Genomic DNA, 26,722 nt, shown 5'->3' on the forward strand with positions numbered 1-26,722 from the left:
AAAGAGTTGCGTTCCAATCAACTAAATTAGTCATAAAAATTGACTGATTTATGAAAATTTGAATATCATCATTTAATAAAAACGTTGCAAAATATCTAACATTACTAGCCGCCTTTGGCGACCAGCCGGTTCGCCAATCTTAATGTTCGTTTAAATTTTAATAATTAAATAGGTTTAACCGGAGTTTAACCCCCTTCTTCGCCAAGTTGCGATAACGCACCAAAGCTGGCAATCTTTATTATGCACTATAATTGAACATCTGCTTCTTTGCTTTTGAACATTTCGCAAGGCCGTTGTTTGCGATTTTTAAAAATTTCGCCAAGCAGGGGATAAAACTTCGGTCGTACCATTAAACATTTTACGCAATTCCAACTTTAATAGATTCTTCAGCAAAATATTTTAAAACTTCAAATTTTGATAGTCATATAATTCACTCATAATATTATAAAGGCCTTCAGTTATTGCGTGATATATATCTCTCTAATTTTCTGTTACCCTTCGTAGAAATTATGCTTTAAATTACAGTGTAAATGATTAATCTGCAATTAATATAATATTTTTTACTGAAACAAAGCATTTTTTTTAATAATATGTTTACTGATAATAGAGTCACTGCGCGTTTAAACTTTATGGTCACTAAAGAATATCTTTCTTAATTTATGTAATATCTCAAGAATTTGTCAACAAAAATTTCTCAGATTCATCATGAACAGATCGATTCATTAACAATGTTTAATTTTAAATGCATCAAACACTAAGAAAATAAAATGAATCGTTTAAAATAATCGGTCGAAAACAGGTTTAAAAAAATCTACTTAAAAAACGATGTACTTAAAACTATAAGCATATACAAAAAATATATAACTAACATAAATACATTTTACTTACAAAAGCATGCAACTAACCTAAAAATAATTTAAATCGTCCGTTGGTTGTCATGCCAACAATCAGAACAATGCGCATGCGTGGATTTTCTTCGCCAGTTACGTCAACGCAAATGCGTAAATTTTTCTACGCCAGTTGGGGTAACGCTATGCAGATTAGACATTTTTAATTTCCTTTATTCTGTGTTATTTTAATTCAAAAGTACTTCAGAATGAATGTGAAACATGGATTAATTAACAATGTTTAATTTTAAATGCATAAAACATTAAGAAAATAAACAGAATCGTTTGAAATAATCCGTCGAAAAATGTTAACCCTAGCCTAATTACTGTTGGGAGAAAAAAACAACTGATGCCTTACTTATTTGGCGATGGGGAAAATGGAAGATTTTTTTGGCGGAAAAGTTGGCGTTGGGAAAAATGAAAGATTTTTTTGGCGGGAAAGTTAGTTTTTAATTAATAATGGACTACCCCTAACATTTAGGGGGATGAAAAATAGATGTTGGCCGATTCTCATAGATACCGGATAAGCACAAAAAATTTCATCAAAATCGGTCAAGCCGTTACGGAGGAGTATGGCAACGAAAACTGTGACACGAGAATTTTATATATTAGATATCAAATGAAAGTGCTTGAAGCTTTGAAAAACTAAACGAAACAATATGAAAAAGGAGCCAAGTTTTCAAAAGAGTGTCAAACAAAATGTCGTTTAAAGTATAATAAACTGGCAATCATTAAATTAATTATTAAGCTAGTGATCTTGATGCAACAATTTATTTATTTATTTTCTGTATATTCTTGATGACATTTATTTTTTCAATCTCTTCATAGAATAAGCGCATTAACTGACTAAAATCTTTGTAGAAATGCCGCAAATGGCGAATTTTCTTCAGCTACAAAAATTATTTCAAAATTCAAGGTTGGGGCGAATTTTTTTCTCCTTCCCTGTCTAAATCCAACTATTGTTCTTTTAAAAATTGCGGACAAATGCATTCATTTTTGTTGCTAAAGCTATATTTTAACATGCAAAGTCCTATTCCTGGAATTAAATATTTGGTTCTTTATCGAAATCTGGCTTTAAATAAAAATCTTGTTTTTCTTCAATTGTTTTTCTATTATTCGTAACTGAATAAATGTATGTATGAATTTGAATTTCTTAATCTTTAACGTATCTTTTTTTGCAGAACAGCAAATTAATAGTTTGTGAAGGGATATGTTACATTTAGGAATTTTTAGGCAAATGTTTTGGAAGTACAAAATCTTGAATTGGCAATAATTTTTTCGAGTTCATAAACTGATTTTACAGTTAGTGTATTCTCATTTTAGTAATATTTTTTATTACTTTTAAACTAGAGGTCCAGGAGTTTCCTATATTACGTAAAATTATATTAAAAATTATAGTATATATAATTTTATAGAAAATAATTATAAACATGACAATTTTACCGACAATGTGATTTAAAATTTTATTTATTGAAAATTTAGCAAATTTTTCTTTCTTTTTTTGTTGGTAATTCCGGAAATGTTACCGCACAAAAATAGTTTTTACATTTATTATTTATTTTCAAAATTAAAATAAATAAACATTAATATCAATTTATTATTATCAATTAATTATAATCATTTAATATTATCAATTAATATCAATCGCCCAATGTTTTCTGTGACATTAACAAATTCTTCAAAATATCTTTATACATATTTTACAATTCATTGTTGTAATGATTTTCAAATCGTTTTCATTGTTACTTCAGATATTCTATCTGGAATTTTTTTTCTATTTTTGGAAAGCGAGGAATTCAGAGTAAAAAAAATGATTGTAAGTTTTTTTTTCTCCTTTTTTAAATAGTGTTTGTTAAAATAAAAATGAATTTTCCTTTCTTTTGCTATTTCATTTTTGTTGCCATATCAAATAAGTAAATAAAGTTGTCTAACATATTAAGCACGTTAGGAAATACATCCGATCTGATAAAAGGATTAATTTTTTTTCAGCTTGTGTAAACAGCTAAGAAGTTATGTGACATAAAATGTGTCGCATCATTTTAATGTTGGGATTAATAGCATGTTCCTTATGAGAAATAAGAACGTGATGTTGACGACGACAGCAGATTTTTAGATTAGAAAAAATGCAGTCAGTTTCGTCGCTGACTTGACTCTTTTAACTTCGTTCAAATACTCTATGAAATGTGTAAACGCAAGACGACTGAAATAACACGGCTTAAATGTTTAAGTTTTAAAAAATACTTTGTTTATTGAATTATAAATATCAAATTTTACATTCCATTAAAATTAAATATAATCAATATTCCTGGCGAATAAGTTAGTTGCCAAAAGCTTTGTTATATAAATTTCATATAGATATGCATGAAATCCGAAGTTTTATTATTTGTTTTATCGTTATGGGGAAAAAAGAAATCACGGTAATTGGTACTGAAAGCAGTTTCAAAGACAATGAATTAAGAAAAAAAGACACAGAATTTTTTTTTATAACTTATAAAAACAACCTTTATCTAGAAATCCGGATTTTATCAGAAAAAATTGACCGAGAACTGCACCATTAGTAATCAAATACCTCTTCCTAATGTGATAGCAAAATGATAGTATATTTGATGTGGATTGATTCGTAAATCTAAGATAAATAAGATTTTATGCGATGATAAACTATCCTTTAAACTATATTATGTCTTTGATAATTATTTTATTTTCCGGTATTGAATTGCTATATTGATTATTTTAGTTAATATTAAGTCTGACATTTGAATAAGTTCACTAATACACTTGAATGCATACTGCCACTCAATAATCATTGTTGTTTTCGTTTAATCGAATACTGTTGTGAAAGATACTTTACAATTTTTTTTCTCTCGAAATTGTAAGATTTCATTCTGATATTTAACCGCTTAATTTACATTTCTTCACTTGCTTAATTTATAGAGTAGTACGCTGATAACAGAAGTTACTTTAGGTTCCTTTGATTGCTTTTTATCAGTCAAAATTTGTTCTGGGTTAAAATTTTTTAACAAAACATTGAATGCACCATTACTACTGTTAACCACTGTGTTGCATTAATTATGTTTTACATAGTTTATGATTTGGATATTCGGCTAAATGAATCCTGATAATGATTTATTTCGTGTTGTATTTCATATTTTTTATTATGTTTCAGTTTTTTCTTAACTGTGCAATTTTATTAGCATTCAATACAATAACTTATAAATTTAATTCCATTTATTAAATTTCAATTTATTAATTTTGGAAAAAAAAAGAAGAAAACATGGCAATATATTTAATATTAAAGCTTTATGTAGTTTTATTACAAATTTACATTTTTTTTTTTTTTTAAGCCTGCAGAATTGTTTTTTGAATTTTCAAAATTCCATGAATCATTAAAAATTAGAGAACCTGTTTATGTGCATTAACATAGAATCAACATAGGCATAGAATTTTAGAATGTAATTGACTATACTTTTCGAAAAAGAACTATAACTTATTCGTTTTTAAAGCTTTTTTTTTTTTTTTCTCCATTAAATGATTTTGAAAAATGTATTATGATATTCTGCGATTTTATTTTATTTAAATTAAAGCGAACAAAAAATGAAATCGATTAAAATGTTCCGAAGCAATTAAAGACCTAATTATTATCGAGTGATTTACATTTTTTTAGAATTTTTATAAATGAATTGGAGTTTTAATTTATGTCTTGTGTACTCCTAAATGTCAAAGTTCATTCTTTGTAGATAAATGTACTAATTAACATTTTACAGTTTTAAATTTAATGCTGTTTTTTTAAAGAGAAAAGAATAATTTAAATATGAAATCATTATTAGGCATTTTTTAAGAGCTGTGAAGTAAAAGCTAGTAAGACACTTTGAAGGTAAGTTCCCTAAAAAATTGACTTTGTAAAAATTGAAGCTATTGTGAAAAGTTGTACATTTAAATTTGTCTGGTTTGATCTCAATTTTTCTTAATGACTGCAAATAGAAATGCGGTTGAGATTATTATTAATTTTTTTTTCAGTATTTATCCTGAAAATTACTTGGCTGATTAAGATGATAATAGTACCTTTAAATGTTGAATTATACTATCGGGTATAAATAAAAAATAATTTTCTACAATTAATTTATCCGCGATCCCAATTTAGCAGTGTTGAACTAAGCGAATATGAAATTTCACAGTCTCTTAAATGAAATTCTTAATTTTTCGAAATTTACTTTTCAACAACGGAATTGTTATATTATTAATAATTAGTATTTGTCTTTTGTGTAGGTATTTAAAAAAATATGAATATTTTGAAACTTTTGAAAATCTACCATCAGCGAATGGTAGATTTCAAAACAAATTAGAATTAACATAATATTCAATTGCTGATAACATAATACCTTTGATTTATCATCAGAAGTTAGTGTCTAGAAAATCATCTGGCGCGGAAGATTTTTCTAGTTTGTAATAGTTTGATTTATTGATCAAAATTTGTTTGCATTATGTTAAGATTGATATATAACTTTCAGAAACTAGCTTTCAAATTTCCTCCTTTGTTAAATTACTGTCGCGAGCTGTTTTATGCTGGACAAAATCGTTCAGAAGCCAAATCATAAAAATATGTTTATTTGTTTCCATGTGTGTGGAATTATAAAGATGAATTTGTATAAAGTTTGATTTAATATCCATTAAACTCAACTTTGAACGGAGTCGATTCATGTCACGCCATGCTCAGATAGCAAGTGTAATTTCGCGTATATTTTAAAGTTGTATGGTGTTTGTTATGTTACAGTACCAAAACCAATTTGCTGTCTTCCATAAGAAGAAAAAATATTGTAATCTTTAAAAAAATGTGACACCGAGTTGATGGGTATCCACATTTCACTTTCTTTGAGTGTGTGAAACACATTTGCAGGATTATGCTTGTTGTTGTATTTGCTGTACCACCTCCATGAGTCCAAAAAAATAGCGGATCCCTTAAAATCTCAAAAATCGTAAAATTTCAACACTGAAGAATATGATTGGGAGAGGCTTGATCTGCCGGATTATGCTTGTAAGTGAACACAATAATTCAGAAATAAATTGCGCTAAACATATTTGATTATGAGGCATACCGAATTGAGCTGTGATTGTGATCTTTAATTTAAACTTGATTTTCGTCAAATAGTAGACAAAATCCATTTGCAAGTTGTCTGCTTGTTCGATGCACGTGAATTCTAAAGTACTTAGAGAGCTAGATAGATGAAATATACGGTACTTTTCAGTTAGCTGCGCGCAAGCGAAAAATCGCCAAATACTGTAGAATTCGGAAAAATTTCTTACGCCAAATTCGCGTTTGGTTCACAATTGGCGACATTTGCGCCCGGCTAACGGAAAAGTATCAAGTATACTAAACATTTCCAAGAACATAATTGTAGAAGAGTTTCAAATCTTTTAGCATGGTCCTTCAAAGGGTTGATCGTCTGTTACTATGTATATTCATATGTATGTAAAACGATAACTGCAAAAATGCAATATCCTAGATAAATGAAATTTGGCATCTGATCTGGTTAACTAAAACTGTATATTTGTATCAAATTCTGGTTGTCAACCATTGGAGAAAAGGCGCTCAAAAGGCATATATGTCCCTCCCCTACCAATTATACTATGAAGTTCCAAAATTTTATTTTATGTTACTACATGTAAAGTTCAAAGGGAAAAAAAAAAAAAAAGGACACTGACGCTTTACCGTTTTGCCCCATTATCTGATTCTGGGAATTGTGAAAGTTTGTATATTCATATAGTTTATCGGCCTATTCCAGGGTCATAATTTGTGATTGATCTAATAACACTTTTATTAAAGTATCCGACAAGATTCAGAGACAGCAAAATTTTCAATATTAAGAAATATAATAAAAAGAATAACTTAAGTTAAAAAAATAATCGAAATATTTAATTTTTATTTCACATATATAATTATCAATTTATCTAGGACGTAACAGATCTCGGGGTAAAAATTATTTTTATAAATAAATATTTTATGAACATTTAAAGTTGCCACGAACGATTTTTTAGTCAAAATTTTTCCGTTTGCTTTGAATGGAAATTGACCTTAATTAAAAACATGATACTAAATGATATTGTATTAAAATCTGCAATCTGTTACACACTCAAAATGTTTTTAAGTTATGCGTAGCAATTTGTATTGAATTTTGTGGAATTGTTTTTGAGACATGTTTTTCGTTAAGCAATCGTAGTGAAATATTCATTCTTCGGAAAGTGCATTACGGATATACATTTGCACGTTAGTTCATATAAATACGCTTGGAACAAATACTGTTTTCTTGCGTTTTTAACAAAATTGCTTGAAATATGCTGTATCATTCATTTCATATCATACATATCATTTGAAATATCATTATATCCTGTTCTATTTTTAGATCATAAAATAAAATTTGAATTTTTTAAAAGAAAGCTTCTTTGCAATCTTGTTGGATACTTTAAAAACACGAGATAGGTGAGACCCATTCTTGCTGCACAATGCTAATTATGTCTTGGGTCTTTAAATTTCACGAATTGTAAGTAGCAAATTATGATTTAAAAGACGGTTTTACAAAAGAATCGTAGGAGAGTTTAAGATTCTTTCAGATTGAAATCATTTTATGATTCTGTCTGTACAGTTGATATAATTATCATCTGCTGATGCAATTTTCGCAACTTCAACTGCGGATATAATTATCATATAATATGAAGCTTGATGATCAATATGATCAATAGACGGTCAAGATGTGAAATTGTGGGAAAAATATTCTATTTCACAATAAAATGCATTAGCAATTTTTATTTACTGTACGGGCCTAAACATAAAAATATGATGAATAAATGAACAGTTTCTGTTTTTAGAATTTGTTGATTCACTCTGTTACAAAATAATAACTTTCATATTAAAACACATTTTTTTTATTTGTTATTGAATTTTTTGATAATATTCTGGAATTAACAACGATGATAGATAATCTCGGTCACATTTAATGATATTATATAAAACATTCTTCGAGCTGCTTCTGAAAGCTTTTTTCGCATCTTTAACTAATCATACAAGCAATCAATGCGCAGTTTTGAATTAAAATAAAACAGTACGGTCATAAATGATGCGACACTCGCATAAATAAATGAAAAAAGTATCTAATGGGGCATAAATCAAGGTCAAAGAATGACGAAGAATCCCTGAATGAATCCCTGAAATCTTATTCCATCTCCATCTTATTCTTAAACTAGGTAAAATCGTCGAAAAATGGTAGTCGTGGGATATTGAAACGGAAAGTACTTTCTGTACTTAGTAAAAATTATTTCCTTCTAGAGAGATTTCCTAGATTTCTTTTCCTAAACTAATTGGCAATTGAAAAATCAAATTTGTGTTACAATTTAATGTAAGGGATCGGATGTGGCCAAGACTTATATTGAAGAGTAAGCGGGAAAATTTCGGGGAGACCACAATGACTGGTTTACTTTAACCCCCTCCCCAGACTATATTTTCAAAGTGCAGGATTTTTTTTAAATATTGCATCAAGTCACTATGAAATTTTCCAAGTTTGGTTATATACACACAATAAAAAAATCATGCAAAATCAAAAGATTATTTTGTATGGTATGTCTTCATTTTAGTTTGTGCTCTTGCCTATAAGTTTAAGAAAAAAGTATAATCATATCTTAACGACTTAAGAAAGTTATCTGGGTTTTTATCAGATTGTATTGAAGAAAGTTATCTGGATTTTTATCAGATTGTATTGAAGAAAGTTATCTGGATTTTTATCAGATTGTATTGAAGAAAGTTATCTGGATTTTTATCAGATTGTATTGAAGAAAGTTATCTGGATTTTTATCAGATTGTATTGTATTGAAACTGTGTTATCTGGGAGTAAATTTTTATAAAATTTATGCGTATAAAATATTTACTTTAAAATCTTACTCACAGGCGAAATCAATGTTCTACAACTTATACAGAATTGGTTTGCTTTATACAAATTGCAATATTAAAAATTATTGCTTCGATTTTAAACTTAATATTTTTAAATTATATTTCCAGAGCGCACGATTTTCAAAAAATGGTTCATCTAGTTATTATGAAATTTTCCAAGTATGGTTATACACATGCGATGTAAAAAATCATGCAAAATCAAAATTATGTTATACTAGCCGCCTTTGGCAACTAGCCGGTTCGCCAATCTTAATGATCGTTAAAATTTTCAATTAAATATTTTGTAACTTGTCTTTTAAGAGCAAAATATTTTAAAGCTTCAAATTTTGATAATCATATAATTTATTCATACTTTTATCAAGTCCTTAGACCATAATGTACTGTGTGTCTCTCTCTAATTTTCTTTCACCTCCCGTAAAATTTCAACTTTAAATTAAAGTGGAAATGATTAACATGCAATTAATATAAAAAAATATTTTCTGAAACCAAATATTTTTTTAAAAAATATGTGTACTGAAAACTGAGTCTTTTAGAATTGAGAATGTTTGCAGAATAATTTTCATGAATTACGTAAAATCACAAAAATTATTCTACAAAAGTTTCTCAGATTCATCATAAATTTCAGTTTTTAATTTTACTTTCAAAAGGATTTAAATAAGGTGAATAACAGTATTTTATTTTGTTTAGATCTTTTGCTATCAAATCTTAAAGATTTATGAATTTTGAATAAAATAATTTAGAACAACCAACATTTTCATAATCCTAGGCCAGTCAGTCTTGAGTAATCCGTGACGCTGATTGGGGTATCATCTCTGAGATGGTCGATGAAGTCATGCAAAATCAGCCGTTTTTATTGATAGTGATAGTCAGATTTTCATAAATCAGTCAGTTTTAGAGACTGATTTAGTTGATTGAAGTGCAACTTTTTTTTTTTATATAAAATATTAGTGTCTCAAGAATATTTTGTTAAATATGATCCACAGAGCAGATGATCTAGATAAAAGCTAAACATTCGTAATTTATTAGGGCTTTTATTGACTTAATTTACATAAAATATGAATATTTACTTCATTTAGACCATTTTAATACATGTATTTTTTTTTTATTAAAGGTTTAAAAATTAGCCTTTGACCTGAATTGAAAGAAATATATTAAGCTATGTTAGCCTTAAATAAAGCTGATTTATTGAATTAATAATGTAGATATTATAAAAGATAATAGAAAGCTTTGTCTTACATTTACTGCTTTGGAAAAAAAAAAAAAAAAATTCATATTTATGTAATTTCAGAAAGACACGTGCAAAAAACATTTTTATTTGTTTAATTTGCAATAACAGTTGATTATTTTTTTAGTTTGAGCCTTTTGTCAGTATGATGGCAACAAGTGTATAAAAGCAAATTTGTTCCTTTTGAAGCGTAACGTGCTCGTGTAAGTTAAATTTTATTTTCATTTTGTACGAAATAAGTTGCTGAAAATAATTATTATTATAATAATAAGTTGCTATAACTAAATTATTTTTTTAATTCATTAAAAATAGAGACGAAATTCGTTGATTAAAGCATTAATATCATTAAAAAGATATTTTTTTTTTTATTTTCAATATGACGTAAAAATCAATTTTGTACTCTAATATTTTTGGAAGTTATACTGGAAAAACGTCAAAATTTTGCTTGATTTTTAATTAATTAAAATTCTAATTAAAAATTTTAAATATCTCCGATGTGCACATTCCCGACCTCCAAGCTATACATATGCCAAATTTAGTAGCTGTAGATTAAATTGTCTGGCCTGTAGAGCGCCAACATACGCACACATTGAGCTTTATTATAAGTATAGATTATCTGTGTTCATTTCATTGTTTGCTGCCTTGCTTATAAGTTATTTTTTTAAAGCATTATCATATTTTCACGTCTTAAAGTTATCTAGATTTTTATCAGATTGTATTGTATTCAAACTGTGCTATCTGGGAGTAAATTTTTATAAAATTTATGCGCATTAAATATTTACTTTAAAATCTTATTTGCGAAATCCATGTTCCACAACTTATACAGAATTAGTCTACTTTATACATATTGCAATTCTGAAAATTATTGCATTGATTTTAAACTTACTATCTTTGATATGTTATGTTTCATATGGGGGGAAAAAATCTACTAAATTCCATAAATATTCATTGCATTAGAAAAAGTGGCACTTGGGAAAATCAAATCCTGGTTAGAGGTCATATAGTCCTTTAAATGAAATTAATAACTAGATTAAACATGCTTCACAGCAAACTCTACTGTTTTAATAGAAGATTGAAAACTCTGTCTCCTTGAAACATCGTCGTGATCGATTGTGTACTTCGATTTATTACCAAATCTTGGTTGGATCCATTGGATCGTTCATTTTCGAGTATCTCTTTGCTTCATGTGCGTCAAAAGCAGAAGTATTGATTTTTTGAAGTAATTAAATTTCGAACAGCCGAAATTTTCTGTTATTTTAGTCGTGTCTTTATTCGATGTTACAGTTGCAGTTTGTTTAAGGGAAAGAGATATTGATTTTGCTTTGCAGTATGCTTTCGTCTAAAATTCAAGTTGTGAAAATGAATCATTTCCATGATTTTTTCTTATATATAAAATCGAAATTTCTCTCTCTCTCTCATTATATATATATATATATATATATATAAATATAATTTAAAATTTTATTTTTAGGTGATAATAGTTTTTCTGTTGATACTTAATGTATAAATAACAAAAACCATCAATTTTAAGCTTTTTGCATCTTGGGATATATAAATGGCAATCGATTATTTTATATTATTTGGCGGCTTTTGCCAAATTTACCTAAATTACTATCTGTCTCGTTCGCAAAGGCATGTGAATTTAAATTTAAAAGATAAAAAAAATGGCCAATGATTTTGTATTGGAAAAAAAAAGTATAAAATCTATTTACTATTAAACTGTTTTACTATTAAAAATTATCATAAAGTTTCTCAAGGAGATACATTTCCTTATAGTTTGTCTGGTTTTATATAAATTCTAGTTGCCGTACCTGCAAATTGCCTGCATTTGTCTGTTCTGTGTGTTGTCAAAAGCAGAATGCATATACTTTTATATTCCACTTCCATATTCATCATTTAGAGCCTTCTGTTCGGATTTTCTGTAATGTTTAATCAAATATTCAAGATCCAGTACTTAGATTTTGGCCTTGATTATACGACAGCAATGGTTAACAAGGGGAAAAAAAAATTTATTTCTAGATAAGCTCAAAATTTGCAGTAAGAAAATAAAATCTTGAAACTTAATTTTCGTTGATACATTTGAAAAGGTATTAATTTAAATCTAGTGTACAAAATTTACAAACTTAGGAAATGAAATAAAATTTTATTCAATGATCTGAAACTTAAATAAGGGGACAAAATAAAAATAAAAAGACATTATACGCATTGTCGATTCTACACGTGCATATTAAAATTTTTCTTTTATTTTAAATAATAAAAATGAAAATGTCTGAAGAAAGTAACTTTGACATTTGTAAAAGCGCGCGAGTGATCGATGGCTATAAACAGAGGCCATTTGAAATTAGCTTTGAAAATTTATTAATAATCAAAGAAAAATGTATGTATTGGAATTAACATTACTGAAAAACCTAATTTTTTAAATGTTAAGATGGTATAAAAATCTTTTTTTTCTGGTGATAGATTTTGAAATTGTTGGGAAAACAAAATCTTTTTACCCTCTTTTCATACTCTTTAAAAAGGCATATAGTTGTTATATATATAATATAAGGAATATGTGTAACAAATTTCGTTTGGATCTGTCAAGTGGTGTGGAATGTATAAAATACAAACAAGTATTCATTTTTTAAATTTAAGAATTAACGAATCTTTGATTTATATTTATTTATTTTAGCCATTTTTCCCAGTCAACTAGCTGGTCGGTATTAGTGGCTGCTGAAATTTTCATTTTTTTTAATGCAATTTGCAGTTAATACTTTCATGTTTTGCTGTAAATTACATGTCTATTATTAAATATTGATATGTATTTCGTTTTCCATTTTAAATCTTTGCACAGTTCTATTTCTTGAGCGTTGCATGTTCCTTATTTTCTGTCATCTCACCTAAAATGTAAGCCTGATTAAATCAAGTAAATTAAAATCTGATTTAGTGATTAAATTTAAAAGAATGCAACAACTTCTTGCTGAGTTTTAAACATATTCATAACAAATGTGAAGATAAAACGTAGAGAATCGTTTGGCATTGCAGTTTTGTGTGTCTTGCAGGATATGTTTCTCAGTTTGCATTTTATCTCAGATTATTGTTCAATAAAATTTTCTCGGTTTAAAACAAATTCAATTTCTCTTTCAATATCCAATTAAAAAAAAAAACAAATTCGGTATGTTACAATATGGAATTAACCTTCAAGTTTTAAGAACGATTATTTAATTTTATAAATCCATTTTTATTACTGGAGAGATTAGTAGTATTTAAAAATGAATACATTTCAAATTTTTTCATTTTTGCTTAGTTCCGAGGTTAAACCTGAATTGTAGGTAAAGTTGATTTCCAGACATTTTATTAAAAACATACTTCTGACAGAAACCTACTCAATGTGGAAAAATAAATCATATCCTTGTCCTACTGTCGGAGAATACTGAAAGGAAAGTCCGCGGAGGAAATATTTATTAATAGAACAAAATAGTACTGAATTTCATTAGATCAATGAAATATAATAATGTAAAATAAACTTAAAAATACTTTTAAAAATTGATTTAAAAAAATATCGTACGGCCTTAAAACTTGCATCACTGGAAAGATATTGTTCCGATTTTTAAGATGGTGTAAAAAATCGTTTTGGGGTATAATATCTTTTACTATTATGATAGAAAGGACATTAAAATTTCATTTAATTTTTAATTAATTAAAATTTTTTAAAAATTACTTATTATCACCCTCCAAAGATATTTGTGGCAAATGTAATGGCTCTAAGTTGAACGGCCCGTCTTATAAAACGTCGACACACCTCACACGGAGAAACTCATTCATTTTTATGATTAACTAGTTAATATACCTGACAATGTACGGGATTAAGATCTTTGTACTATATTTTTAATAATATATTATAAATAACTATTATAGTATAAAAAATCGTTTTATCTAAAGCAATTTTTAATTAAAATGAGAATATCGATTGAATTGGAAAATTTTTAAAAACGAACAATAGCTGATTTTCTCCGTAAGTTAATAGTTTACAAAATTATTTCCGCAAATGCTAAAGTATAAGAATGGTATTTCAAAGTGTAAAAAAGGTCAGAATTTTTAATTTCTAATTAACTGTTTTTGCTTTTTGAAAAGTTGGCAATATTCCTTCTCATGACTTGGGTAATAAGTGTACAAAGTTTGGTCGAATTCAACCTAATCGTTTAAGGTGTATGTACACACTTAAAACTTCGAAAATCGTTCAAAATATCGAATTTTTTTTTTATTGCTTAATAATGTTCTCTGATCCCTTAGCTTTCAAACGATACCAAGATGTTATCAATATTCGAAATATTTCTCGAGTTATTATTATTTTTCTTGAGGTGTTTTCATTAGAAACTCTATTTGCTTATTTTTCAAAACTAATTTTATGAATAATGATATTTTTCCACTATGTTGCTTCATTCAAACAATCATAACTCAACAAGAAATGAACCAAATACAATTGTTTATATATCAAAATAATCTGTATGAAATGGCGGATGTTCTGTGCCTCAATCAAAGTTATATTTATAGAAATAAATTTTTAATAGCTATTTAAAAGTTAAAATTACGGAAAAAAGCTCGCATTTTCTATTCATCGTTGATGAAAAAATTGTTAAAAAAAACTATATATTTTTATAACTTGATTGAGGCAGACAACATGAAGACTAATAGTAGGCATCATTTCCAACTAGAATTGTGTTTCTGTACAAATTAGAATTTAAGATATCATGTTTCAAAAATATGCTAATTAGCTCATTAAATATTATTTAATTAATTAATAATGAGTGTAATATGGTTTTCTCTCACTGAAATGAGTTTAAACATATATTAATAATCTACTGTGAAAAAATTGGATTTTTAAACTTAAAAAAAAATCTTCTAGTGTGTACATACACCTTAAGAGGAGATGTAGAACATATGCATACATAACCAGAATGATTTTTTGTTCATATTAAAATAGAAACTGCGCAATTTCAAGGCTTTTCGAAGTTATGAAGAATTCCATTGAAGAAATACGCCTTTGTAAAAAACGGACTGTTAATTTTGAACAGTATTCTTGATTCAGAAATGGAAATGTTCTGTCCTTGATTTTCTCGCTTACTGAGTCAATACACTACGTTTTTTTTATGCAGCTTCGTATTAAAAAAAAATCGGCTATATATATTTTGATTCTCTTTAATGAATATAGAATTTCATGTTGATCTATCCCATGGCCCCATAACAAATGTCTTATGTTTCTGAATTATCATTTTTTTAGACACGCCGACATATTGGCAAACTGTTTATCCGTTGACAAATTCATCCGACTAAAATACTAAAATTTGTTCATCTGAATTTCGCGTTTTTTAGTAATCACAGACACATTTATGTAGAAACTCGGATTTTAGCATTTTCGATATCAAATTTTATCGATAGATCCATTAATTTTCTTTTAAGTTATAGTTTTTAAATATTTTTAATATGTGAAATATTTATTTGTATGAATTTATTAATTTTATTGTTCAGTTAGCGGCCTTTAGTTGGTTATCTTTAATTCCAATTCAGTTTTAGATCTGTGTCATATCTGCGAACATACAAGATTCGGCAAACGGTTGAGGTAGTTTTACTTATTTATTTTGATGGTCACGGTACTTACCCTTTTTAACTTGAATGCCCGAATGTAAAAGTGTTTGCAAAAGTATAGCTGCACCTTCATAGTAGTTTCTCGAGTGATATTGTTATGTGAAGATTTTTCATCTGAAGGTAGCCAAAGAGAGTGAATCTGTAGGGTGTCCACTTTAATCGTGGTTTAGTAAGAGTTTCTTAAACGTTGGAAATAAAATATTTTTTTCCATTTAGAAAATATGTAATTGACATAAAAAATTATGTTTTGTATTGTTTGAGCTACATGCACTGATGGGGGCAAAAATTATGATATTTAAAAATATATATATTCTTGACATGGATATTTAAAAAAAAAAAATCCATTTATCTATTACTAAAATCCACCGAGTTATGAAATTATGAATATGAGTATTTCAGATCGTTTAGTGACTGCTTTAAAGATTATAATTTTATCAACAAGCTTTTTAAAGGCGTTCCTTGAAATGGCTTGAAATAATAAAGTTCAAGGCTTCTCAATTCGATTAGCTTTAATCTCTGGAAAATGGAGCTTTTTTTTTTGTTTGCTTTCTAAGAATGAATGATTAAATGTGACTTATAAGACTTGGGACCACATGTGATAAGAATTCTTAAATTGTTCAGCATTCCATTTTTTAATCGGAATAATACAAAATATAAATATTTACATCATTTAAAACATTTTTCTAACTAGGCCTATATACCTGTTTTCAGCGGTTCCGAAATTAGCTATCGGGCCAGAATTAGAGTGGATATTCTTTATATAAGACGGATTTGACTTGGTTATTATTATTTTGAGATAGGAAAGTTCGATTTTAAGAGTAATTTCAGATGAAATATTTATTTTGATTATTTGGTCTTTTACACAATACTAGTCGCCTTTGACGACCACCTGGTTCGCCAGTATTGTTTGTGTATGCAATTGTCAATTAAATATTTTATTTAATTTGGTATTAATGGCTTCCTCCGTTAAATATTTTTAAACTTCAAATTTTTATTGTTATATAACTCATACTATTATAGAAGTCTGTATTACGCCATTCTGTTCATTGTAATATGTTTTTCTCTAATTTTTTATAACCTTTCTTAAAATTTGAACTTTAATTTTAAATGGAAATGATTAAACTTTCAATTGATACAGAAACTTTTTTTGCTAAAACCAAACATTAAAAAAAGAAAAGTATAGAGAATAGAATCGTTCTTCATTGAAACCTTATGTACACTAAAGAATATCTTATAATTTATGCAACGCCTCAGAGAATATATTTAACAAAATTTCGCTGATTTAACATAACATTCAGTTTGCTGCATAAGAATGAAATGTTCAGATAATAAGATCGATAATATTTGTTTATATATCCAGATTGTTCAAGAGTATTTACACATTTTTAAAATGATTTCTGGGCATTTTAATTAATGTTTAAGATGTAAAGACTATTTTTTTTAAAATTCGATCTAATAGACCTTTTCTAGACTTTTATGTCTGCATCGTGATTTCCATAATAAAAGGACATTTCCTGAGAAGGAAAATCAGGAGTATTAATTTCTTCTCTTTTAAATTCTGCAGAGTCCATCAATTATGATAAGTTTGCGCTTAGAAAAAGCTCTTTTCGAGAAACTTTAAACATACTTTCTAGAGATGTTTTATCTATAGGTAAAACATCAGGAGACTTTACAGAAATATTTGATGTATACAATGCCTGTTAATCAGTCCATTTTTTTCAAGGTTCTTATCGAAACATGACTTCTAATTTTGTCTTGATCAAGTTTCACTATTTGATAGTCAATGGAATAAAGAAACGATATTTTTATCGTAATTTTACTGGATATAAAACTTCCTTGACGTTCACTAAGTTTATTTTAAGACCCCCCCCCCTACCCCTTCTTATTTTTAATTTCCTAATGTAAAAAGGACCCAGTAAAAATCGTGAACCTTCCATTGAAACATTCTTTGCATTGATGGAATGAATTTTCTACATTTTCCCCTATTCATTTTCGATGGTAAATAGGCTTATTTTTGTTGCATCCATTTAGGTAAACTTACACTTCACTTTTATTTATTGTTCTTGCAAATTTATTTAACATATTTGCTTTTATTATCAGCGCTTTCACTATAGAAATATTTGGAACAGTGCATACCTTTCCTTGGAGTCTTCTTCCCATTTAGCAGAAATGATTGATTATTTTTCCTTTTCCGATTAAATAACGCTATTTATTTTGCAGGTAGAAATTTTAATAGCATCATTTCACAACGTATTCGAACTGTGGAGTCTTGAGTATTTTTTTTTTCGGTTGACTCCAAAGCATATCCTTTAATCCACAGCTTATTTGCATTCCGTATTTTAAAAATAAAAATAATTATAGAAGTATCAGACGATATTTCTCTTTCCAAACAACGAGCTATTTGTTGAAATTTTTATTCCAAAACATTTGCGCTTTTTAAAAACTTTATTATTAAGTTCATTCAAAAATATGTAAATGTATATTATAGAAAAAAGAAACAAACTTCGAAAATGAGCGCACTTAAATTTTTTTGTATTAAGAATGAATATCTTGTATATATAATCCATATTTGCCTTAAATGAAACATAATTACTTAATCAGTAACATAGATATTTAAAAAGGTCATAGAAAACTTTTTCTTGCATTTATTTTTTTAAAAAACACACAATCTTTCATGTTTATTTGATACAGGACATGGTAGTGAGAGTTTTATCTTTTAATTGGAGCTTTTGCCAACGTAATGGCAACACATGAAAGCTAATTTTTTTTTCTCCATGTGTGAATAGCGTGCTTATTGAAGCTAAATTTTATTTAATAGGAAATATATTATTAAAAAATATGCGTAAAGTATTTTGTTAAAAATTGAAAAGTAAATTATGGCAAATATGCGAAATAAAAAAATATGCATCCCTATTTTCCAAAATATTTCTGTCCCAATTTTTTGCTCTATGTCGGATGGTTTGATTTGTAGAGCACCAGCACTAACACACATATACAAAGAAAGACATACTCATACTCATTTCTATTAGTAATAGAGATTGATTGAAATAGAAGGTATAAGCAGATATTGTCTGAAAGTCTTTAGATTGTTCTACGTTTTTTTTTTTTTTTTTTTTTTTTTTGTGTGTGTGTGTGTGTGTGTGTGTGTGTGTTATATTAAAATGTTCTTAATACTTTTGATATATGCCAATTATTTATTTCTGAATTGTTGCTGTCTTTTTTTTTCCCGGAACATAAAATATTGGAAATAAAACTGAATGAATAAATAATTTAGTCTGAAGTTGAGATAGATTATCCGTTTAATAATTTCCCCACGTCATTTTTAAATATAATCATTGGAAGAGTTCTTATTTATTTCATTTTTCTGCCATTCCGATATTCATTATATTATACTTCGTAACCATTCGGTGTTTTGCTATTTTGTAATGGTCTTTTTTTATCCGGAAAGCAGACGATTTTTTATTCTGGGAATTTAAGAGAAATGAAAGGAAATGATTAAAAAAGAAAGAAAAAAAAATCCGTGCCGAATTTGATTAGCTGTATCTGAACATGAAAATCTTTTCACCGGTTGTATTAACTTGATGCGTAAATGGCGTTTTCTCACACAATAGTTTAAAAACTTGACTTGCATCCCGGCTTCTTTTTACCTTGCTGCTTACAAATTAATCAGCGAAAAATTGGTATTATGCCAACTAGTGTCAAGCGGAAAAGTTTGGAGACGAATACTGGTTTTTGTACACCAGACTGAAGGTTTTGTTTCAGCTTTTTGAACTTTTAAAGCAAAGCAAACAAAACAGTGTGAGAGGTAGTGGTGTTTCACACGCTATCATATTTAGCGTTACTAGGTATTAAGAAAATAATAATTATTGAAAAATTAAATAAGATACAAGAATAATTAAATATGATCCTTATATTATACAATATTAGTTTTAATGTGAGGGAGGCACATAATTTAAAATATTGTAGTTAATAAATTCCGAAATGCAATAGACGGCTTTTTCTCAAAGGTCAAATGGTGATAGTCTTGGTTATGCGTTCAACAGTGGATGCATATTTATTAGTTCTATTTATATCTGCAAAAATCAAACAGTATTTTTTTTTCTGTTGTAGTATTTATTGTGTGATGATTATTTTTTAAGCATTTCACAAATATTTAAGGAAATAGATTCATTTGCTTTCGGTTAAAATAGTACTTTTGATTTTTTTTTTTTTTTTTTTTTTTTTTTTTAGAAACTGGATTTTTTGATTGGGTGTTTGTATACAAATCAAAAATAATACTTTCACCTCTTCCTCCCTCGCTCTTTAGCAGACGATTTTTGATCTTCCAGAATATTTACAGTTTTAATCCTATAACTTTCTGGTTTTATACCAGGTTTACATTATATATTCTTTAAGTTGTAGATTGTGATTTGATACTGTTAGTAATTCTTTTCTTTTCAATATGAAACAGGAAATATCTACTACTTCGAACGGGAAAGGAAACAAGCTATTGCACATAAAGGTAGTTCAGGTGTTAGCCAGAATGGGGAAGGGATAGAATTTTGGGGGTCGAAGTGGGGGTGGTCTCATTCCGTGCCAGGTGCGGTTCGAAACTTTCCCCACTTCTATTCATTATGACAGAGGATCGTCATTCTATTTCAGGTACAAGTACGGTGCACGTGATCACGTATGGTAACTCAAACGGTCGCTTAGAGGGCGGGATATGGAACTCTCGCACCTTCAATGTGCTATACTTCGTCAGAAATGCCAGTTTCTTACAATTCAAGTACTTTCCTACATAAATTAGTGTTGAAGCTTTTCGAGACGATTCTACTCGGTACCACGTGGGAATAGATTCAGAATGACGCCATTTTAACTTTTCTATTTACTTGAAAGAATACCTTAGAATACTTGGAAGAATTTATGTTTCATGTTTTTTCATGCATAAAAAGCTATTTGGCAATTTTTTGTCTGAAAAGAATTGTGAAGAATTTTGGCTGTAAGTACTGTTATTTGATTTATAATTTTTGTTTGCTGAACAGAATAACACTTTCGTCTGCTCCTATCAAAGAAAAATACTCGACTTATGTATTATTAGAATGGTTATTATAATTGAAATTCTGCTCTTTTTTATTGATGTGAAACTCGGTTTGTTTATTAAATGAACTATTGCAAAATTCTCTATTTCGGATGTTATTCAAATAAGATATTTCTTGTCTGTTTATTTTGGTTTAGCAATATTAGTACCTCTAATAATTATCTGTTATAATTAGCATTCAGCGCATGTTCATGTAATAAATACCTGGCACCTTGATTTTGTTCCACTACACACCTGACCATCAGCAAAAGGGCATGCGCTCTTATGTTTGTCATGTGTCAGTGATGCCACTTGAATTGAATCCATCGCCTGTGTTGCCTTTGAAACTTTTTATTTTATTTCACTAGTCATACTTTGGCGACGAGCAGGTTCGCCCGGTATAATTGGATGTATTTAATTTCAGTTAAATTCTGTTGATATAACTTCATATCCAGGATCCCGCCAAATTTTAAGAATAGAAGCCATTTTATTTAATTGCCTTGTATATGTTCTATTAATTACATGATCTTTTTAATGGAGACCAGGCCCCATGGCGCTGTTAAAAATGTAACTCTCTCTCTCACTCTTTCTCTATTGTAAGCTACACAGATATCGAATAGAATCTTTTAGCTTTTAACAATGGAAGAAAATCATGCGATTAAATATTTGACGAAATAATGAAAACGATTTGCATTTCAAAGTAACAATATAACTTTGTTGGTGAAAAGTAGGCTTTTTTTTTTTTTTTTTTTTTTTTTTAGTAACCCAAATTTAGGTAAATTTTTCACGTCTATTATGTTGGTATTAAAGAGCCATTTTTAAAATTTTGAAATGCTGTAAAATTGAATTCTATAATTGGTAATATTTTCAGGATTTATCGTTAAAAGACGCCAATTCAACTTAATTTTTAAATAAAATTTTAAGAAAATCGCTCTGGGATGTACATTTCCTCTTTTCACTTTGTGTATGTGCCAAACTTGGTTCTGTAAATGTTGGTTTGGTTGCTATGGAACACACATATTTATTTTTTGTAGATATTAAGTTTTATATTTCAGATGTGGCATCATCAATGATATTAGAAATTGCAAAATCAGATTTTCGAGATTTATTTATTTTTGCGTGCATCATCATGCTTAGTAATATATAATGTTTATGTCGTCACTCCTTTTGTTATCTTTTGGATTTTCCCCTTAATATTAACTTATGGTTGGAATTTGAAAATCAGTAATAATAATAAAACTGAACGATATTTTACTCTGCAATTAACGTTCTGTTTGCTTGAGAGAAAATTAAATAATCGCAAAACTATTATAAAATATATTTAAAAGTATCATATCTTATTAATAAATGATTTTAATTATTATTCTACTCCAGAGAACGTAGTTAATAAATCAGTGTTGTTAACACTAATGATATGTAATAGAATTTATGTAAATTTTATCATTATTTCTGTGAAAACGGCATTTAAAATAAGAGATAGAAAATTGCATAATCAGTGTTGCACGTGTTTCAGTATTACGATATTCTGGTAAGAAGTGTCTGCATTAAAGTATTCTCTGAGATGCCATTAAAACTTTCGAGCAGGAATTTCGCTCCGATTCTTTGACCTTGAACCTTTACAGTGATTGCATAATCGCCGATCTTTTTCAAGTGGGAATTCAGATTTTTTTTAAAAAAATTACTTGCTTATATAGTGCTGTTTTGTTGTTTATTTTCATTTCTTTTTGTTGGTAGATAGCAGAAATATTATTCATAAAGATTCTCTTCCTGTCTCTTTTTAACAGTATTTTACTGTCTATTTAAATAATGATTCGTACTATAAATACATTAAAAAAAAAATTAGATCTCTATTTTCATATTATCGATAAATAATTTTAAAGTTGTTTGACAAAAGATCTTTAACAATGAACTACAACTGTATAGATTTATCAACTGATTTATAAATTTAATTTTTTTTAAATATCGTTTGCTGAATCTTTTAATTTTGGTATGCTTCTCTAGTACAGATTTTCCTGTAATTCTCATTTAATTGTTGTTTAATTCCATAATACGAATCAAACACCTAATTTCTTTTAATTACACACATTTCTATGAATTTTTAACGATTAAAATTGAAATTCCGATGGGGTATTTTTATATATTTAACAATTTTTTAAAGATGACGTTTTATTTTTATGCTAACAAGATACATTTTTAAAAATTTATCTCTGATGTGATAATTAACAGGACATTTTGAAAATAACGCTATTATGTAACAGAATAAAAAATTGTGAAAAATATATTCTTCTTTAATTAATTTCTGCTTTTAAGTTTCCATTTTTATTTTATTATAAAACGTTATGATTTGATTATTATTAATAATTAACTGAACCAATTTCCTTCGAAAATTTATCTTCAAATAAACAATAAGTCAGATATGTCAACATTTTAACTAGTATACTTACTCCTTGTGCTTCCTTATTTTTTCATCAAATTACAATTATTTTAAATGAAAGAAAAAAGTTAAAATCTCTTCGATAAAGAAAAATCATAGCTCGCTTGTTTTCTTTATTTGCTGCATATATAAACTAAAAGACAATTTTTTAAAAAAACCCCACTTTTTTCTCAATTGCAAAATATGCTTCGAGTACCACAAGTTTAATATACCATGTTATTATTATTTTAATATTTGCTGTAGCCTGAGTAATTATTGAGAAATTATGTTCGATCTTAATTTCTTTTAGTTTCTGATTATTTCAATTTATTTAATAGGAAACGTTTTTATCGTTTATAAATTTAAAACTTTAGTAAATAAAGCCAATTGGAGTTTTGCTGAAAAATAAGATGGGAGCTTTAAAACATAACTAACTCTTCTAATAAAGCATTGCTTTCATTTCGTTCGAAAAAAGGAAAATAGTAAACAATTCCGTTTTCTCCCGGTGAGTTCAACAGACTTGGCCTTTAATTCGGCGTGAAAAAACAATACTGCTCGTTATTGCTCTTGAGAGATGTCAACAAACCCGGCGTTCTACGCCGAGGCAAACCGGGCCCGCTGTTTTGGTGCTATTGGCAGGGGGTATTCCGAGCTTCTACCGAAGAATCCCCCTCCATGTGAACCTGCAAAGCGGGTAGCCGTGGAAACAGCACGTGCAGCCATACCCCGCTTTTCCCAATCAATGAGAAGAATCAGGAGAGCCACCAGCCAATAGAATCAGCCGTTGCTTCCTCTCCGTAATCCTCGGACGCCATGTTATCCACCCACCCGGAGCCGCCGTTACGTTACATTCGGAAGAAATTGGGGAAAAAAAATAAACGAACGGAGCCGATGTTTTTTTTCTTTCCACCGATTTTATTTTCGTTTTTAATTTCCACTGGACAAGTTAGCGAAGCGTAAAGATCTACTGTCAACTCTTTTCTGTCTGTTTCGGTAAACGCTGTTGTGAACGATTCCCGTTAAGTTGTGGATGTGTGTCTGCTGAGAAGTGGAATATTTCCCGTCTGAAATCGTGCTCGCGATTTTTGCCGGCTGTTCTGTGATAAATAGCGACGATCTTCCATATTGCGGTGGGGGATGTGATTATAACGCTGCTGCACACATTAAACAATCGTTGTGGTACAGAGTATTGTTTCAAAAGTATGAGAAATGCCATCTACTCGGAGAGTTGTTGTGTGAGTGGAATTTTGTATTGTGAATTCTGTATGTTCGGTTTTATTTTGATTTAGGGAGTTGTTGATTTATGTCGATAACGTTTAAAGAATTGTCTTTTCATCATGTGGCTTGTTATCCATTTCACGATAATGTAAATTTGTAATGGCGTCCGCTTTTTTCACCTGGTTTTATGGAAGAAATCGATCTTAATTTCTGTAGTTTTAGAATTTGTGTTCTTTTTATATAAAAAGACATTCCTTCCCTCTTCGTTTTCTTAAGATTGATTTACATTATTGATTGATTTTGAACTTTTCAACAACCAATTTAGATTCTCTGTTATTTTTCATTTTTTATATCGATCAATAACTAATTGATTCATGTAGAGTAATATCTCAAAGTTGTTTAGTATAGAGAAAATCGAAATTAGATAAATATTTTATATTAAAAAATCGATTAAATTTTGATAAATAATTTATTTTTGAAATTAAATATTTTATCTGATAATATTTTAAATTTTCATTTTTTAAAACGTTAAATATTTAATTAAAACGGTTTAGTATAAAATAATTTACTGAAAGCTCATTTTTAAATTGTAATTAGTTTTATAAAAAAAATGTATGATTTGATAAAAATGAACATTGTTTGATTTATTTTAATAATTGAAATATGCACTGAAAAAAAATCTTTCTGTTTCAGAGTGGAATTTTGGGCTTTTGTTTTGACATGCATTAAATAACTTATTAATAGTAATTAAAAATATTAAAAACTATGTAGAAATCTTTGAGATATAAAATAAAATTTCCATTTATATTATGTGAAATTTTAAGAAATTGAATCTTGTAAACAAATTTTACTAATATAATGTAAATATTCTACTAATTTTATATATATTAACTATTTTTAACTTAAATCCCTGACAAATTGAAAATTCTTTTAATAATTCATTATTTTGCTTACTAATTGATTAAAAACAACAGCCACAACATAAAGCTGCATTTTTTAGTACTTAAATATATTTTGTAGTTAAATAAAATTTGATTTTTTTTTGTGATTTATGATTCTAAATAGATAAGAGAAGGCCTTAAAATTAATTATTAATTTATTATTAACATATTGTAAACTTTTCTAAAAGGGAAATTTTACTTTTCTTTCAAATTTTTATTTTTTAAAAGTTGACTTATCTTTTTAATTTTCATACATCAAGTATTGTATTGGGAACATTAGTTACAATTGCAATATAAATAAAGGATTAAAACGCTTCATTTTTTTTTCACTTTTTTTTCTCTGGTTTTTATACATTTTCTGCTATTATTCTACATTTTTAATGCAGTTTTTTTGAGCAGAAAGAAAACTGTTTCATTTTTTAAACACAATTCTTCTCTCTTTTTATTGTTTTATGGCTTTATATTAAAAAAAATACATAACCCCCCCCTTCTCAGTTTTCCTTGTTTCAGATGAGTTGTATCACTTTGTGAAGAATGAAAAATAAGTGTATATTTCTTTAAGAGTCAAATAATTTCAGTGAAAAATTTGCTGTTGTGCTTATTATTATTATAACACAATTCTTAAAGCAAGTTTTCATCATTATTAATAATGAAATTTAATTTGTCTCTTTATTGTAGACTTTTTTAATAACTTTTGATTCAAACCATAATTTGGTTTTAACCATGTTTTTGTTTATGAAATTAAATTAAATCAAATAAAAGCAATAAAAGGTTAAAATTTTAATGAAATATATATGAAAATCAATATTTCTTGTTCAGTAATTATACTAGATTAATTATTGAATTATTTTAATTAAAATTAAAATATTCATTTATTTTGCTGCCAGGTTTTGAGAATTTGGGTGGATTTTCATTAACAATGCTTCTAAAAGATTTGAAATTTAATTAAAAATAATTAGAACTACCTTTTATATTACAATTACTCTTACAATACTAGATATAAGTACTAACTTCAACTTTTTCCTTTTAATAGCCGAGAAAATTGGAGAAAACGAGTGAGGCCCTCTCCTGTCCTGGAGCCAGAGCCTCAAGATTTAAGAGTAGTTACTGGACGTGTAGTCATGGATCAAAATGTTGAAACAAATGGATGTGATGATGGACCTATTTCCTTAGCTGTTTCTAATCACAATGATGTAGCTCCAGTAAGTTTTATTTTGAAATTTGACTTTCTTGGAAGTATGTTTTATTTATAGGCTATGATAAATTGTGGATATTAGAAATGTGAAATTATGTAGACAGACTCGTAAAAATAATTTGAAATTGCAAAAAATGTCAATGTTAATAACTTGAAATTAACTGATGGGTAACTCTAAAACAAATTGAAATTTATATCTAATCTGTCAGTCCTAAAATCTTTAGACTTA

At 27.8% G+C, this 26,722-nt stretch overlaps 1 protein-coding gene across 4 annotated transcripts in view; it reads left to right on the forward strand.

Moving 5' to 3' along the window:
- The window catches only part of LOC129956468 (poly [ADP-ribose] polymerase tankyrase-like), a 141,044-nt gene that overhangs the window by 41,310 nt on the left and 73,012 nt on the right, over positions 1-26,722 (forward strand). For 2 of the 4 annotated variants that reach the window (XM_056068368.1, XM_056068369.1), the window contains exons 1-2: positions 23,964-24,374; positions 26,332-26,500. In XM_056068368.1, coding sequence (XP_055924343.1) covers positions 24,349-24,374; positions 26,332-26,500 — 195 coding nt within the window. In that variant the 5' untranslated portion in view covers positions 23,964-24,348. Of the gene's footprint in view, positions 1-10,172; positions 10,249-23,963; positions 24,375-26,331; positions 26,501-26,722 lie in introns of those variants that run through there. The other 2 variants (XM_056068371.1, XM_056068370.1) reach the window with 2 other exon arrangements.

The sequence above is a fragment of the Argiope bruennichi genome, chromosome 11 (assembly GCF_947563725.1).
Source record: "Argiope bruennichi chromosome 11, qqArgBrue1.1, whole genome shotgun sequence".
NCBI classification, from domain to species: domain Eukaryota; kingdom Metazoa; phylum Arthropoda; class Arachnida; order Araneae; family Araneidae; genus Argiope; species Argiope bruennichi.